At 35.7% G+C, this 13,804-nt stretch overlaps 2 protein-coding genes across 2 annotated transcripts in view; one reads left to right on the top strand and one right to left on the bottom strand.

Annotated features, from left to right (window-relative positions):
* Positions 1 to 234: 234 nt before the first annotated feature.
* On the top strand, positions 235 to 2,607 carry GLRX2 (glutaredoxin 2). Its single transcript, XM_009999933.1, has 3 exons — positions 235 to 301; positions 1,742 to 1,918; positions 2,476 to 2,607. The coding sequence occupies exons 1-3, from the start codon at positions 239 to 241 to the stop codon at positions 2,605 to 2,607; spliced, it is 372 nt and encodes a 123-aa protein (XP_009998235.1). The 5' UTR covers positions 235 to 238.
* A 7,020-nt stretch (positions 2,608 to 9,627) lies between these two features.
* The window catches only part of TROVE2 (TROVE domain family, member 2), a 6,989-nt gene continuing 2,812 nt past the window's right edge, over positions 9,628 to 13,804 (bottom strand). The window contains exons 4-8 of the mRNA XM_009999893.1: positions 13,162 to 13,299; positions 12,755 to 12,871; positions 11,937 to 12,050; positions 11,342 to 11,488; positions 9,628 to 10,059 (exon numbers count right to left, since the gene is read on the bottom strand). Of these exons, the coding sequence (XP_009998195.1) occupies positions 9,907 to 10,059; positions 11,342 to 11,488; positions 11,937 to 12,050; positions 12,755 to 12,871; positions 13,162 to 13,299 (669 nt within the window). The 3' untranslated portion in view covers positions 9,628 to 9,906. The remainder of the gene's footprint in view (positions 10,060 to 11,341; positions 11,489 to 11,936; positions 12,051 to 12,754; positions 12,872 to 13,161; positions 13,300 to 13,804) is intronic.

Raw genomic sequence — 13,804 nt, 5'->3', positions numbered from 1 at the left:
GCGGGGCTGTGCCGCTCGGTGGAGCCCCGCGCCAGGTTTGACACCCGCATCCGCGGTGTCACCGAGGAAGAGCAGCGTCCCCGGTGCGCTCCCCGCGGGCCGGTTGCAGCCGGGGCGAACCCACGTTCAGTTACGTTAAGCACTGAAACCAGCGCGAAGCCAACCTTAACTTGTGAGCTACGAAACGTGCCTGTTGGACAGCTCGGTTATCTGACTTGAGTTTCTTTTCGGTTTTAGAATGGGGAACAGTCTGCCTGCTTCTGTGGGATTGTCTAATGCTGCAGCTGTGAATCAAATACAGGTAACGTTGTCTGGAATTCTTACTTCTTTGCAGAATTGCTAAAAGCCAGAGTTACTTAGAAGCTGTGCTGATTTATACAAAGAAATGTGGGAAATAATTCTGCTTTTTGAACCTGATTCCTATATTTATGAAGTAATACTGCCAGCCGTGTTCACCCACAGCCCTGGACCCTGATCTTCCCAGGCTGCATCCATTTTATGGTTTTTTTTAGACCTATACTTAGATTTGATACTGCTGTCAATATTGGGGATTAAACCTTGTAAAATTACTGATAAGCAAGTAAAGTAAGTAGGTTAAGAGTTTCTTTGTAAATGTATTGATACTAAATGATAGCCTGAAATCACCTTGAACTTACCTTAAAGTAATGGGGGTATTTTTCTCCCACTCAGAACCCTTTTTGTCCCCGTGCTGGCCACCAGCCCATCCCATTTGCCTTAGGGACAGGGAAAGCTGCACTAAATAGTCCAAGGAGCTTGTTTGGCAGAGCGTAGGAGGGCTGTGACTGCACAGCAGAAGAGGGTTCAGGACTGGCACAGTTACATCCCAGGTGCACCACATGCACCACAATTATTCTGCTTGGGTTTAGAGTCAACAAGGGCAGCTCAGACACAGCTTGGCAGATGCCAGCAGTGCCTTGTGGTGGAGGTTTGTTAATTACTGGCAACTCTCCTCTATTTCTCTGCTCCCACAGGAAGAAAATTCCTGAAAGTTAGATACTGCCAAGTTTTAACTGATTTCAGGTTTTCTACTCAAAGAATAAAGCATATCATGTACTGAAAAGCTTAAGTGGAGCAGGAGGAGTCACTTCATCTTTGATGTAGTTCTGCTAACTGTTGAAGCTGCACCTTCACTCCTACTGCACTTGTGCACAGAGGCTTGTTGGGATCTGTCCAACTGCAACTGCACTTTCTGAGGTCAAATCTGACTTGCTCGGTAGTGAGGTGGGAAGCAGTTTTTATTCTGATGTGTAAGCATGGGATGCATCCCTAAAGGAAGTGTTAGGCCCCCACAGAGGACTTTAGAACAAGTGTGGGGTGGATTGTATTGCACCCACCATACAGGTAATGATACCTTCTTGACAGATGTCTTGATGGAAAGCACTGTTCTGCTCCTTGTTTTTAAAGCACAGTAGTTCATTCTAAGCTTTAATATTCTTGTGGCTATAGATTAGAATGAGGAAGCTCAATTAGCTTTTCACTTCACCTTAAAAAACAGAGAATAAAGTAGTGTTTGGAAGATTATTTAGAAGTAAACAGCCATTGTTGGGAACTCCTCCATTGTTCCTGTTAAAAAACCCTCAGAAAGCATTCTACAGAGACTAATTTTCCTGTATTTAGCAGATTTTAGACTTTTGTATTTGTTTTCATGACTATTCAATACTGGTAAAATACACAGTTAAAAGCAAAGCACACTGACTTGAATGTTCTTCCAAACATACAGGACATTATTTCCAACAACTGTGTGGTGATTTTCTCTAAAACAACATGTGGCTACTGCAAAATGGCAAAAAAACTTTTTGAGGATATGAATGTAAATTACACAGCTATAGAACTGGACATGAATACAAATGGAAGTCAGTTCCAAGACATTCTGGAACAGATGACTGGTGGCAGAACGGTAAGTGCATTTTCCTACGTGGAACAAGCAATGCACACTACACACCTTCTTCATGGGTTATAACCTTACAAAGGTCTTAATTTCTTGAGACAAGCACATTTGGGGTACAAGCTCCTAAATTAAAGACAAGGTACTGCAGAAGGATTCTGTACTGTTTCTTCCTCTTGTCACCCTCTAGCTATCCCTCTGAGGTCACCTTTTCTGTACTGCCACTAAGATTAATTGAAGTATCAAGTCAGTTTTTAGTTGTATAGGTTTATTTAATCCATTGTGTATAACACTTGAAATGTATTAATTTTATATAGGCTTATTTGACTAAATTATTTTAATTTATTACCATGTCCCATACAGCAACTTTATTCCACTTTTGAGGGAGATTGTGAACAAAGTTTCCAATCCCTGTAAATGTTAAGGAAACTCATGAATTGCACAGTAGTACTGAACAGGCATGTATAACAACATAACTTTTGTGTGTATACCTGAGCCCACAAGGGCTTGCTTAAGTTTTTATCTTTTTTCCAAGAAGTAACTAATGCAATTTGCATTTTTCATGATAGGTCCCAAGAGTGTTTGTCAATGGGACTTTTGTTGGAGGTGCTACAGATACTCGAAAGCTCCATGAGGAAGGCAAACTGCTTCCATTAGTTCATCAATGTCAAGATAAAAGACAATCCCGGACAACCATCTAGCTTAGCTTCCTTTGTATAAACAGGATTTCAGACAAGTTGAAAGATAAGAAAGACACACTGCATCAGCTGGACTCAACAACTTCAAGTGAGGGGTTTTTGAATCATAGATCATTGTCTGACACGGATTTTTTAGACTTTGCACATACTTGGCGTCCTTCCTTCAGCTTTACCACAACCAAAACGGTCATAAACAAACATTCTGTAACTCTTGAGGCTCCAAGTGTGACATGGTGGTGTAACTGTATTGCTGTTACATTCTAATGCTATGGAGAAGTGCAGATTTTACAAAAAGAATCCAGTAACTTTTTTTTTTTTCTGCAAATTAGTTTGTTTTCTAGCTTTGTTCCAAGAGCTACAATAAATGATTTAATTTAATTATTTAAATGTATTTCTCTGAATGTCAAATTGTAATAATTAACAAAGTATGAAGCAAACCAAGTTTGGATACTGTTGTAGACATGTCTGTCTCTCACATGGTGGTATCTGATCACGTAGCTACCAGATTTTATGTCCTGTTGCTATAGAAAAGGGGAAAAAAAAATGCTGCAGCTTTAGAGGAGCAGGTCATTCTCTTCATCTTGACTCTGCACTACAAAGTAAGTGTCATGCAGGAATATCCTTCTGGGGGAGCCAGACAGCTCCCTGTCACTAAACTGTGCCACTGCAAACTACATTAGGATCAATCCAACATTATTATGAAACTTAAGACCAAGTAAAATAGTTCTAATATGCATAGAGTTTATTTAGTACTTAAATTCTACAGTCAGAATGCATTTACGAGTTATTTTAACTTGCAGTTAAATGTCTAAAAGAAACATCTAAAATTCCATAGTTTCAGTACAATGTACATCCAAAGCCAGACCAGGCAATGTCAAGACTCAGTTATTTCAAGAAAGTTCATATGCAAATAGAAAATTACATCCCACTCTTCAGTAAAAGGGACCATTACACTACTAAAGGTGCACAGTTTACAATAAAAACATCAGTCAATTAATTTTTCTCCCCTCCTGTGAATAAGCCTCCTGTTATTTCCATTGCTTTCAGCACCATAAGCACCTAACATCACATTACTCTTCAAATAACTGGAAAAGTATCTTCTGAATCTGACAGCTTCACTTCTGTGCTGCAGGTCCGAAGTCCAAGAAGTTTAAACCACATGATTTGTAGAAATCATTAGTATACAGTTGCTTGCACTGTGCATCTTTAAGATGTGTAATGAGCCAATTAAACACACTGACCTCATATTTTCATGACTGTGGTTAACTGTATTTTGCTAGTTTCATCACTGCTGTATTAAAATTTTCTTTACACACTCATCAAGATAAACACACACGAATGTGTATTTCTTCCTAAATTTATACTTAATAAAGCAATTCATTTTGCACATACAGTGGTAACCAAGTATTCTTTTTCTCTGTGTGGAATTCTTAGGCCAGTTATGTTTTCTGAGAAGATTTAACAATAATCTTGCACCTGAAAGCTGGTAAATCCATCATGTAAAAATAAGAGTAACAGTACGCAAAGGAATTGTTCAAAGAACTTTTAATTTTGTTCCCCGTTTTTAAAAAAAAGTCCCCAAACAGTAGTCTGAAGTAACCCTTTGAGTTCTAAGTTTCAGAAGTCCCAGGGCATTGTCACTTAAGGCAATATTCTATTACAACAGTTGAGAAAACACTGTATGCCTGCAGATATCGAAGTGAGTGCCCATTTATTAAAGAAGGTATGTCTTAAGGCACTCAAAGGGTTAATTGTTTCTTTTTAACCACATTAAGGCTCCCCATCCAACTAATTTCTCATTAATTTTGTATCATTTCATAGAAAGTAGCAGCAAGACAGTGCCTTTGTTATTGGATGGCACAAAGCCATGTTATGTTTAAGTTACTTAAACACAGTATGGCTGTTCAAGTGTAGTTCTACTCTAGAAAAAAAAAGGGGGGGGGAAAGATTAAAAAATAGTAATTTAAAAATTCTGTATTTTTTGCTTAGTATTGTCTCCACGACACAACTGCTTATTTTAAAATAATGTTTGCCCTGGGATCTGAATTCTAAAAATTATCCACTACAAGAATCTGTATTTGTACTTCAGATATACCTGCTTATCCAGCTTGAATGCCACACTCCTGAGAAGCATGAGAAGCTGGAAACAAGCACCAAGTAATTTCACTAAGTAGAGAGGGCTGTGAATGCATCCATCTGTGGCTTCTTTATACAGAATTATTTTTAAAGAGTAGAACTGCACTTTTTGTAGGAGAATGCAATAGAAAAGACATTTTATATGTAACTAGTTGTGCTTAAGTCTAAGAAGCTGGTAGCATTAGGAAAACAACTGTTTATATTCATTATTTGTTAATGAAGCACTTCTAAAAGTTCTCAACATACCACATATATATGCAAATATATATTTCAACTCAAATTCAGAATGCAGAAATACTTAAAAGAAAACACACTTTACAGTATCAAAATTATAATCCAAATGTAAGCACACACATTAAAAGACACCATACCTTCTGCTGAAAGTAGCTATTCTTAAACCCTAGCTCTCAGAGCAGCACACACATAATAGCTGTCCTACTGTTTTACCCTTCCCCCATAATTCTTACTTAGCAGTGTTATGCACTATTCTGTGTCATGGTAAGATGAAATCTCTACCATTCCAGCAATAAAGTAACGTTTACAGCATATTTGTCCACTGTGAACCACTGCAAATAGCCAAATAACCCTATAAACTGATGAAATGCTTGCAAAAAGGTTAAAAGCACAAGCAAGACAAATTATTCTTTGATTAGGTTTACTTCTACACTCTATTCTTTGAAGGTTTTCCTCTAGTGAATACTGCAAAGAGGCTCCCATTCATCCAGGATATTAATTTAAAAGCTTCCCAAATTCTGCATGTAACAGCAGCTTCATAATATTAAACAGAATGGAAAGCTCCAACCCACAGATCTAATGCTAAAAAGAAGCTTTACCTTTGAAAAGCCAATTTTAAGCAGTTATTTTATAAAAGTAAAGCCATCCACAGGCAGATTTTGGTTTTTTTGTAAATAAACAAAGTATACTTTTGTCACTGATCTTTACACAGTTTTACCAAAAAACCTGATAGATACCAAAAATAAATCTTTTATAAGAGAATTATGTAATGAAAGAAAAAAATTATTAGGATAAATACTATGACATCAGTTCTGGTAAAAGTTATTTAGCTAAACTAGCATGCTTAATGACAGCAAGAAGGCAGAAGAACAGAGGCAAAACAAAAGGAATGGATGAGAGCTTGTATGTGAAAAGAGATTCAAGTATAGGCCTGAGGTATCAAGGAGATGGGAAAGGAGAAAAAAGAAAAAAGGAAGGTCACAGCAAAAAGGTAATACAAGAAACAAAACAAATGGAACCCTACTAATCCATCTGGTACAGTGGCTATGAGTTAGGTATGTGATGAAGCAGCAAAGCATTTTGCACTGGAGAAAAATATTTTCCTAGTGTTTTTATAGACAGAGCCATTATTAAATTACATTTCCAAACTGCTGGTGTGTTTTTTAAGCCAAGAATATATTCATTGAATAGCCTTTTAAAGCCATATCCATGTACAGGCCCAAATTAACACTAATGAACAAGAACAAAACCTCCCTCATTATTTACATTTAACAAGCAGGCTCAACAGTGGTTTTTTAGCAAGATTTTAAAAAACTCTTACTTGCCCTCTGCCCTCCCCACATACTTGATTGTGTCCATTCTGTGAAGAAATTTAACCTTTGGTGTTCACTCCTTACAACCCCTCATTACAGAAGAATGCTGTACCTTTGCTGTGCTTCCAGCCATTATACCTTATCTTCTCCTTAATGCTAAAGTGCCTGAACATTACAGTCTTAGACATGATAGTCTGATACTTAAGAATTTTTGAGGGGGTCACAGTGAAGTAGCAGTTAAACTAAAAGCCCATTCATTCTGTTAGATATCAGGAAACCTGCATTCACGTAGTCTAGAGCTGCACTCTGCATTTAGACTTTTTTTTTTAGTAAATGTTTTGAGTAAAATAACTCCTTTTGAACACTGTTCAATTTTTGCTGGTACACTGCACTGCAAAATTGTAGCCCCATTTTTGTTTGGTTAGTCAAAGTGTTCCTCCAATGCAAGCAACACCATTAACTTCAAAGAGTCAGTGTCTCCTCTTTGATGAAAGGACGGGTTATTTATTGTACACTGAACTAATGCTTAAGCTTAGGAACTTTGTCTTAGCTTAATTGTTTTTGTTTTTTCTTTTAAACACAACAGTAATTATTGCCTCTCTACATGGCCAGGTATAATTTTGGAAATTATCAGTTTGATAACTAAAATCAGGACAAATTTATGTTATTGCAAATGAGTCATGCTATCCCTTAAAATTCAGTATTTGGGCAAACATACAAGATTCAGTCTATGGAAAAGAGATTTACAGCATCATTCTTCTATGCCCCTTACTGAAAATAGTAACAAAATCAAACAGAAAACAGGAGAAACAAAGGTCAAACCACTATAAAGTTTCAGCTGCCAGCATTTACTTCAGTTTCCTTCGAGGTCCCTTCCAGCCCCTAAGATTCTATGATTCTATGATTCCTCCCCTCTGTGAAAATCTTAAAGGAGGAGCAGATGACAACATGACCTCATTGGTGCCAGTTCTACATCATATAACCAAACCACTCTGAATATTCTGCTTCTAACAAGTTCTTTTTACTACAGAGATATGGCAAATATTTAGGAGCATATTATGTCCTCCAGCATGGATGACTATCTTGAAGATGGTACATAGCTGTCCAGTGTCAATAGATACAGGGAGCTACATTTTTCTCTTAAGTTCTACTGAAAATTTCACCTTCACTTACATTCTAGTTCAGGGAATAGTATTTTCAACTGGACTGCTTTCAAAGATGCAACACTACGGTAACTGTTCATTCCATGTGTTAGTAACTAAGTTAGTATTTTCCTTGCAGTAAATTTATGCAATTAACTGCACAAAGTTACTTAAAATTCCTGTTTAAGTTTTCATTTTATATTTAGTCCAAAATATTTCCTATTACTTCACAAATACTACTTCAAATAAGAAAAAGTACTTGCAAAAGATACTTATCTATCAGTTATTTTCAACATTCCTAGCTTAAAAATAAACACCTAATCAGATGTCTGACTACAGTGTAATTCAAAACACATTACAACCAAAACCAACCCCAAAAACATCAGTGCATTTACTGAAAATAATTATTAACCTGTTGAGCAAATGAATTTACTCCCCATATTCATGGTGTTCATTTAGGAAAGAGACTAAAAGGGGTAAGAAATTTTTCCTAAGAAATGGCTAATTTTCTTTTTCAAACTCAAAGTGCTATGTCTCAGCTTTTGTAGGAACACTTGTTTTTCCTAGATACCACCTGACAAGCTGGTGGCAGCCCTGTATTCTGCAAGCATTCCAGAGCTGTATCTTGAGCAATGACAATTCAGAACTATGTTCACATCCATTGAAAGGTAACAATCCTACCATCAGTTCTTTAAGCCATGGTTTTAAAGTCAGAAAAGATTTCCCTCATTGTTTTGATTTATTAATGAAGATAGAGTCTAAGTATGTATCAGAATACCTTCAGTAACATGGAACCTCACATTTTAGCACCAAAAGACATACCCATCCTAGGGAATATGCAAGCTTTGGACTTATGTGTGAAGCATAATGAAAAGTGTTACAAGTATCAAAAGTATAATATGAACTTGGATTATACATTTAAGTGTGGGGTCTAGGCAGAAAAATATTATCTTATATGTCATTTACCACAATTGGGTTATTCTTATAAATCATATTTATGTTCAAATTAACATAAAATTAACTGTTTAAAACAGCCAGAATTAGCAAAGAGACTGACATACTTATGTCTCAGGGGAAGTTCTAAAATAATCACTAAAAAAACCCTTTCTCACCTCCTAAGTTTATGATCTACTAAAGAGATCTTTTAACTTCCCCCCTTATACACACAGATATAAACACACACACAGAATTAAATACATATATACATTAATTGCTATCAATTCCTGTTCTGAAGTGATAAAGATATTCACTAGCTTTCTCCTTATCTACTCACACTCTTACTACCAGACTAAAAAAATAAAAAAAAAAATCCTGTTTCAATCACTTCTGAAACAAGATTTTGAGAACATGAAGAAGACAAATGTACATATCATAAAAGTTTCTAAGAATTGGTCACTAAAAACTGGAGGTAGTTTTGGAAAATGTTAGCTTGAATTAAGAAATCAGAAGTAGCATTATTTACAAAAAGATTTTAAAAACTGAGACACTTCTCCTGTTAGGAAGATTGTTTCTGTATCATTGAATATAGTATTTTGAAAAAAAAAAAAATAAATGTAGCTATTTCTTTCTGGTTTTTACTACTCAGCTCTCAAGAGCAGGTCAAGACACATGCACTTGTTGATTTTCCTCACTGAAAGTGTGCTGATACTTCCTGAAGTTATAACACGGAGTGAATGTGGCTTCCTAGCCCCTTCCAAGATCTGTCTACTCAAAGCAGATTTTAGAACTTCCTGTAATGCTCATTAATTCTAAAATAGTGCTTCTGAAACTGAACTGTACATAAACTGCCCCTCAACTTATCTAAAGAGAATTACTTTACTCCTGAAAACTCAGATGATAATCTAGATAGAAAAATATTAGCATGATCTCTTGCACTTTCAGTTTTACCAGTATAAAACTTCACTGGGTAGCTTTTATACTGCATCACAGTCACATGGTCTCACATGTGTCAGCAAATACTACTTTTGTAGATTTGAAGTGTAACAATGGAAACTGTTGAACCTTAGTAATTTTGTTTAAAATACAAACATTAAAAAAAGCCCAAAGAAAAATACCTCTGAACTGAGTTGCTATTAAACTGATATTATTAAAAATACTAACCCTTTTTTTTTTGTGTCCTATCCTAAGAGGAACTCACGGATTTATTCTTGCAAACAAGCATTCCACAGCAACAGGAAGGGGAAAAATTAAAAATCTCTCAGTACTTATAATCTATCATAAGTGAAATTAAATTATGTATTGTCTAACCCTGTAGCTACTTTTAGCAATCTTCCCACTGTTATTTTTAAATTGTGTGCAACAGGAAAACAGATAAGAGTGATTTCTTATCTGCTTTCCTTGTTTCCCCTTCACCAAAAGGTATATTCTGATATGTATATAATGTGCCATATTCTAATAGTATATATTTGGCTGGAAGTTCCCAGGGTGAAGTCTGTTGCCAGCAATGGACCCACTGGGAAATGCAGATGCCTATAAAATTAAATCAAATCCAAAGTGAAGTTTCGAATAACATCCAAGGCTCCTGTATCAAAGCCACATATATCCAACATGCCTCTGTCATCTGGATCTGCGATCGTAAAACCACGTGAGGTCATTCCACAAACAATCAATTTAGCAGGAATACCCATTTTCTAGAGGAAGGAAAAAAAAAAAAATAATCAGAACACACATACATGGCAACTTAAACATGCCAGAGAGCTACCTTGCTTGCATAAACCACTGTCTGAATAGGCATACTGATAGAAACTAGATAGGCCGTAACCAGAATTGCAGACTGTTAATACTGCATTTAACCTGCAGTATATGCATTTAAATAAATGGAAATAATTAGAACGAAGTATGTAAGCACAACTTTGCTGCAATACTAAGATTCATAGATAATTTCCAGTGTAAATATAGCATTTGCTACTCTGCAGTTCATTCTGAGAGGAATCTTTCAATAATAATTATCAAATAATCAAGCAGGAGTCAGAGTGTGTTTTTGTCTAAGACAAGGATTTCCAAATGCTGGTTGAACAAATACAACAGCTGTAGCCTGGAAAATTCTGCTAAATGAACTGAATTTGCAGGTCAGTAAGCTGTAAGGTAAAGCAATGCAAGTGGCGTGAAGGCCAGGGTACAGGAACTATTTGTTTCAAGCACAAGTTTATGAATGGGAGCTACTCTCAACTAAGGAAACAAAAACACAGTGGGCATGTTAAGGATTTTTAAAGACCCTAATTTCAACTGGGTAGACATGACAGCAGATTAATGTCCATACAGACATGCTTGCCAAAAAGTATTTTTCTAGTTTAAAAAATAGTTCCCTTAAAGCAAAAAAGATTGTTTGCTGACAAAACAAGAGCTTCTAATAGCAACATGCTTGGTATTTTGTGAAGGTATTTTTCCAGTTTAATTTCAAAATGATGAAGATGCACATCTTAGAGTACCCCCTTTAAAACATAATGAGCTTTCTTTACAAGACACCATCAGCTCATGCTATTGTCAGCTTCCCTAAAGGCTCATCTTCATTGTTTCATTTAAACTTTGCAGTACCTACTGCAGCCATACAATTTAAATTTAATTCTGTGAGCTGAATTTCATTCTGTAAGAACTTACAACAAAAACCTCATTCAATCAATTATACACAGAATGCAAAAATTAATGTATTCCCCGAATACCAAACAAATTTTCATTGATTGCAATATTCTGTGCACTGTGGGATAATTACAGATCTTTTCAGCAATTCAGTAGTTTTAAATATGTGCAATATGTGCACTAATTCTGCCTAGCTGCAGGATATATCAGTTTTTAACAATACATAACTATCTACTGACAAACCCCCACATCTAGTTTGGTCTCTAAAACATTTCTAGAACGGGTATTTACTTTGTACTGTATTATTCAATTACAAACAGTCAGAAGCTTATTTACCTCTCTGTACTCTCTCAGAGCCATGGCAGGCTGCATATTTCCAGCAAAGGTCTCATTATCAGTAAGTACAATGAAGACATCAACAGCTGTCTGAGTTTTCTGAGCCCATATCATTGGAAGGGAACAATCAGTGGTACCCATTGGAATCTTAAAAGAAAAAGAATAAATACATAGAACACGTTAACACAGAAATTAGTAAACCATGCAAGAATTACTTTTTATTTAAGTTTCATGTTTTATCACACATAGAGGCTTCTTTGTTAAACAACAGCTCACTTATTAATTTTATCTCAGTTCTGTCCGTGTTTTTTTGGATGATTGGTTGGTTCTTTAAAAATCTTTTCTATTTTCTATATTTCCTCATTGTGACTTAACACTGCCATTCTAAATTGCAATATTTTATAGCCATCAGTTGAAATGACATTTGCTGGACTTCCACTAAATAAATGGAGAAAAAAAAATCAGTTTTAGTACATTGATACAGACTAAACAAGGTCCTAGAACTGATTACAAAGAAAATACAATGTAACTGCTGAGATTTTTAAACTGATGTAACAGCCCTTTCCTGAATTGTTGGTTTGGTTTTTTTACATACTTCATACATTTTCACTAATACTTGAGGTAACATCATATCAGCTGTCACTGGACAAGGGACCACTTCATGTGAGAAGGCAACAATATGGGAATCCTTCTCAGTACGTGCAACAACCTGAGAAAGAAGAGAGAAAATAATTTAGTTATATCAATTTAGCATTTTTAATGTCTGAATTAAGACATTTCCTGTCAACCACACAAACATGACATAACCTTTTGTATTCAAGTCAGTACGGCTTCTCACACACACTGAGGCTTCACTCAACGCTTTAGACAGTCTGTAACATTACTGCAATTAACCACTGCAAAAACCAGAGCTAAGGAACTGCTCTAGTTACTGGAAGTAAAGATACTTTCATATGTCTTCTCTTCCTTCTGATATAAAATGCTCGACTTTTTTAAACACAAACAAAAGTTCAACTCTTCTATAACGTAAATACACAAGAAGCTTTAGAATATCAAATTGAGGGGAAAGGAACTCAAATGCACACAAGAATTACTGTAAAATTTCTTAATCTAATCTGTATTGGTTTATGAATGCTTGTGAAAGGAACTGAAATGTAGTCTTAGCTAACTGAAAAAGCAACTTTGATCTCTACTTTGATTTATACTGGAAATCAACTCCTTCAAATTGATCTTTCTAAATTTGGTTGTCTTTAAGCACCTGATCTACCACTGATACAGGTCACATCTTCTGTACCCAAGAAATATTATGTATCCATTTCCTTCTGACTTCTAACCAGAAATGAGAGCATCTTTGTATCAAAAGAGCAGCTCAAGCCGCATGTAGTCATAAATAAAATAGGCTCAATGCCTTACCATACACATTGTTGCTGCAACTGTGCTAGCACTGAGCACACTGCCCAGAACTTTTTGTGTCATTGATGCACTGACATCAACTGCAAGCAAGAAGCGTTTTCCTGTTGGTTCAACTGCCTAAAAGGAAAAAAAGAAAACAGGTACACATAATTAATATCTTGATGTCTTATTCCTTCTTCTGCTTTCACCCCTAAAAGTGGGCCTTATTTTTATTCTTTCTGGGAAAACATTAGGACAATAAAGTTGCTAAAATTAGAATATATAATGAAGTTTTGATTCTCTAATAAAATTCTAATTCCTAAGACATTTTTAAATAGTTTCAAAATTGTTATCCACACAACGAACTTTTAAACTTTTACAAAACAGGCAATTCTTAAAAAGCTTACCAAATTGAAGAACTATACTACCTTGAAAGTTTTGTAAAATGAGGCATCTAAAGCTTCTAAAATGTCTTCATCAGGACGCCACCAAAGCTTCCCTCTGCTACCATGTCCAGCTTTGTAGGTTTCTAATGCAACCAAAATATGGAATGGATGTATTCTACCCTACAGGCAAAATAAATTTACAGTAAGTTTCTAAAAAGTTCGACTCCTTAAAAAAAAAATAAAATGTAATAAACTAAAACTGAAAACAAGATCCTACTACAAGAATCTGTTTAGTATATTGTCACTTCACATTTGTTATATTTGAAGAGTTCATGCAGTGTTTACACAGCTGTTGTATGAAATGATGCTTGTCAGTTACTGGTAATGGACCTCATTCCATTTCCAGGATCCTCCAATGAATTCCAAATGTCATCTTACACCATCAACAGAATTTGGGTGAAATCACACAGATCTACGGTTGTCTATGATTGCTATTTTCTATCACAGGCTTACAGTTAGAGACAGTCCCTGTCATGCTGAGGGGAAAGGAGTTGATCTAAGAAAAGAACAAACTTAAAACTGGTTTTGTATCAAATACAATAAAACTTGGCAAAGAAACCCTTTTCAGAATACAGCACTTATTTCCTCTTACTATGAGAGGACAGTCCAAACATTTTCTTTTTTT

Source organism: Chaetura pelagica, unplaced genomic scaffold (assembly GCF_000747805.2).
Source record: "Chaetura pelagica isolate M959 unplaced genomic scaffold, ChaPel_1.0 scaffold246, whole genome shotgun sequence".
NCBI lineage: Eukaryota > Metazoa > Chordata > Aves > Apodiformes > Apodidae > Chaetura > Chaetura pelagica.
This window is presented reverse-complemented; position numbering and strand designations above follow the sequence as displayed.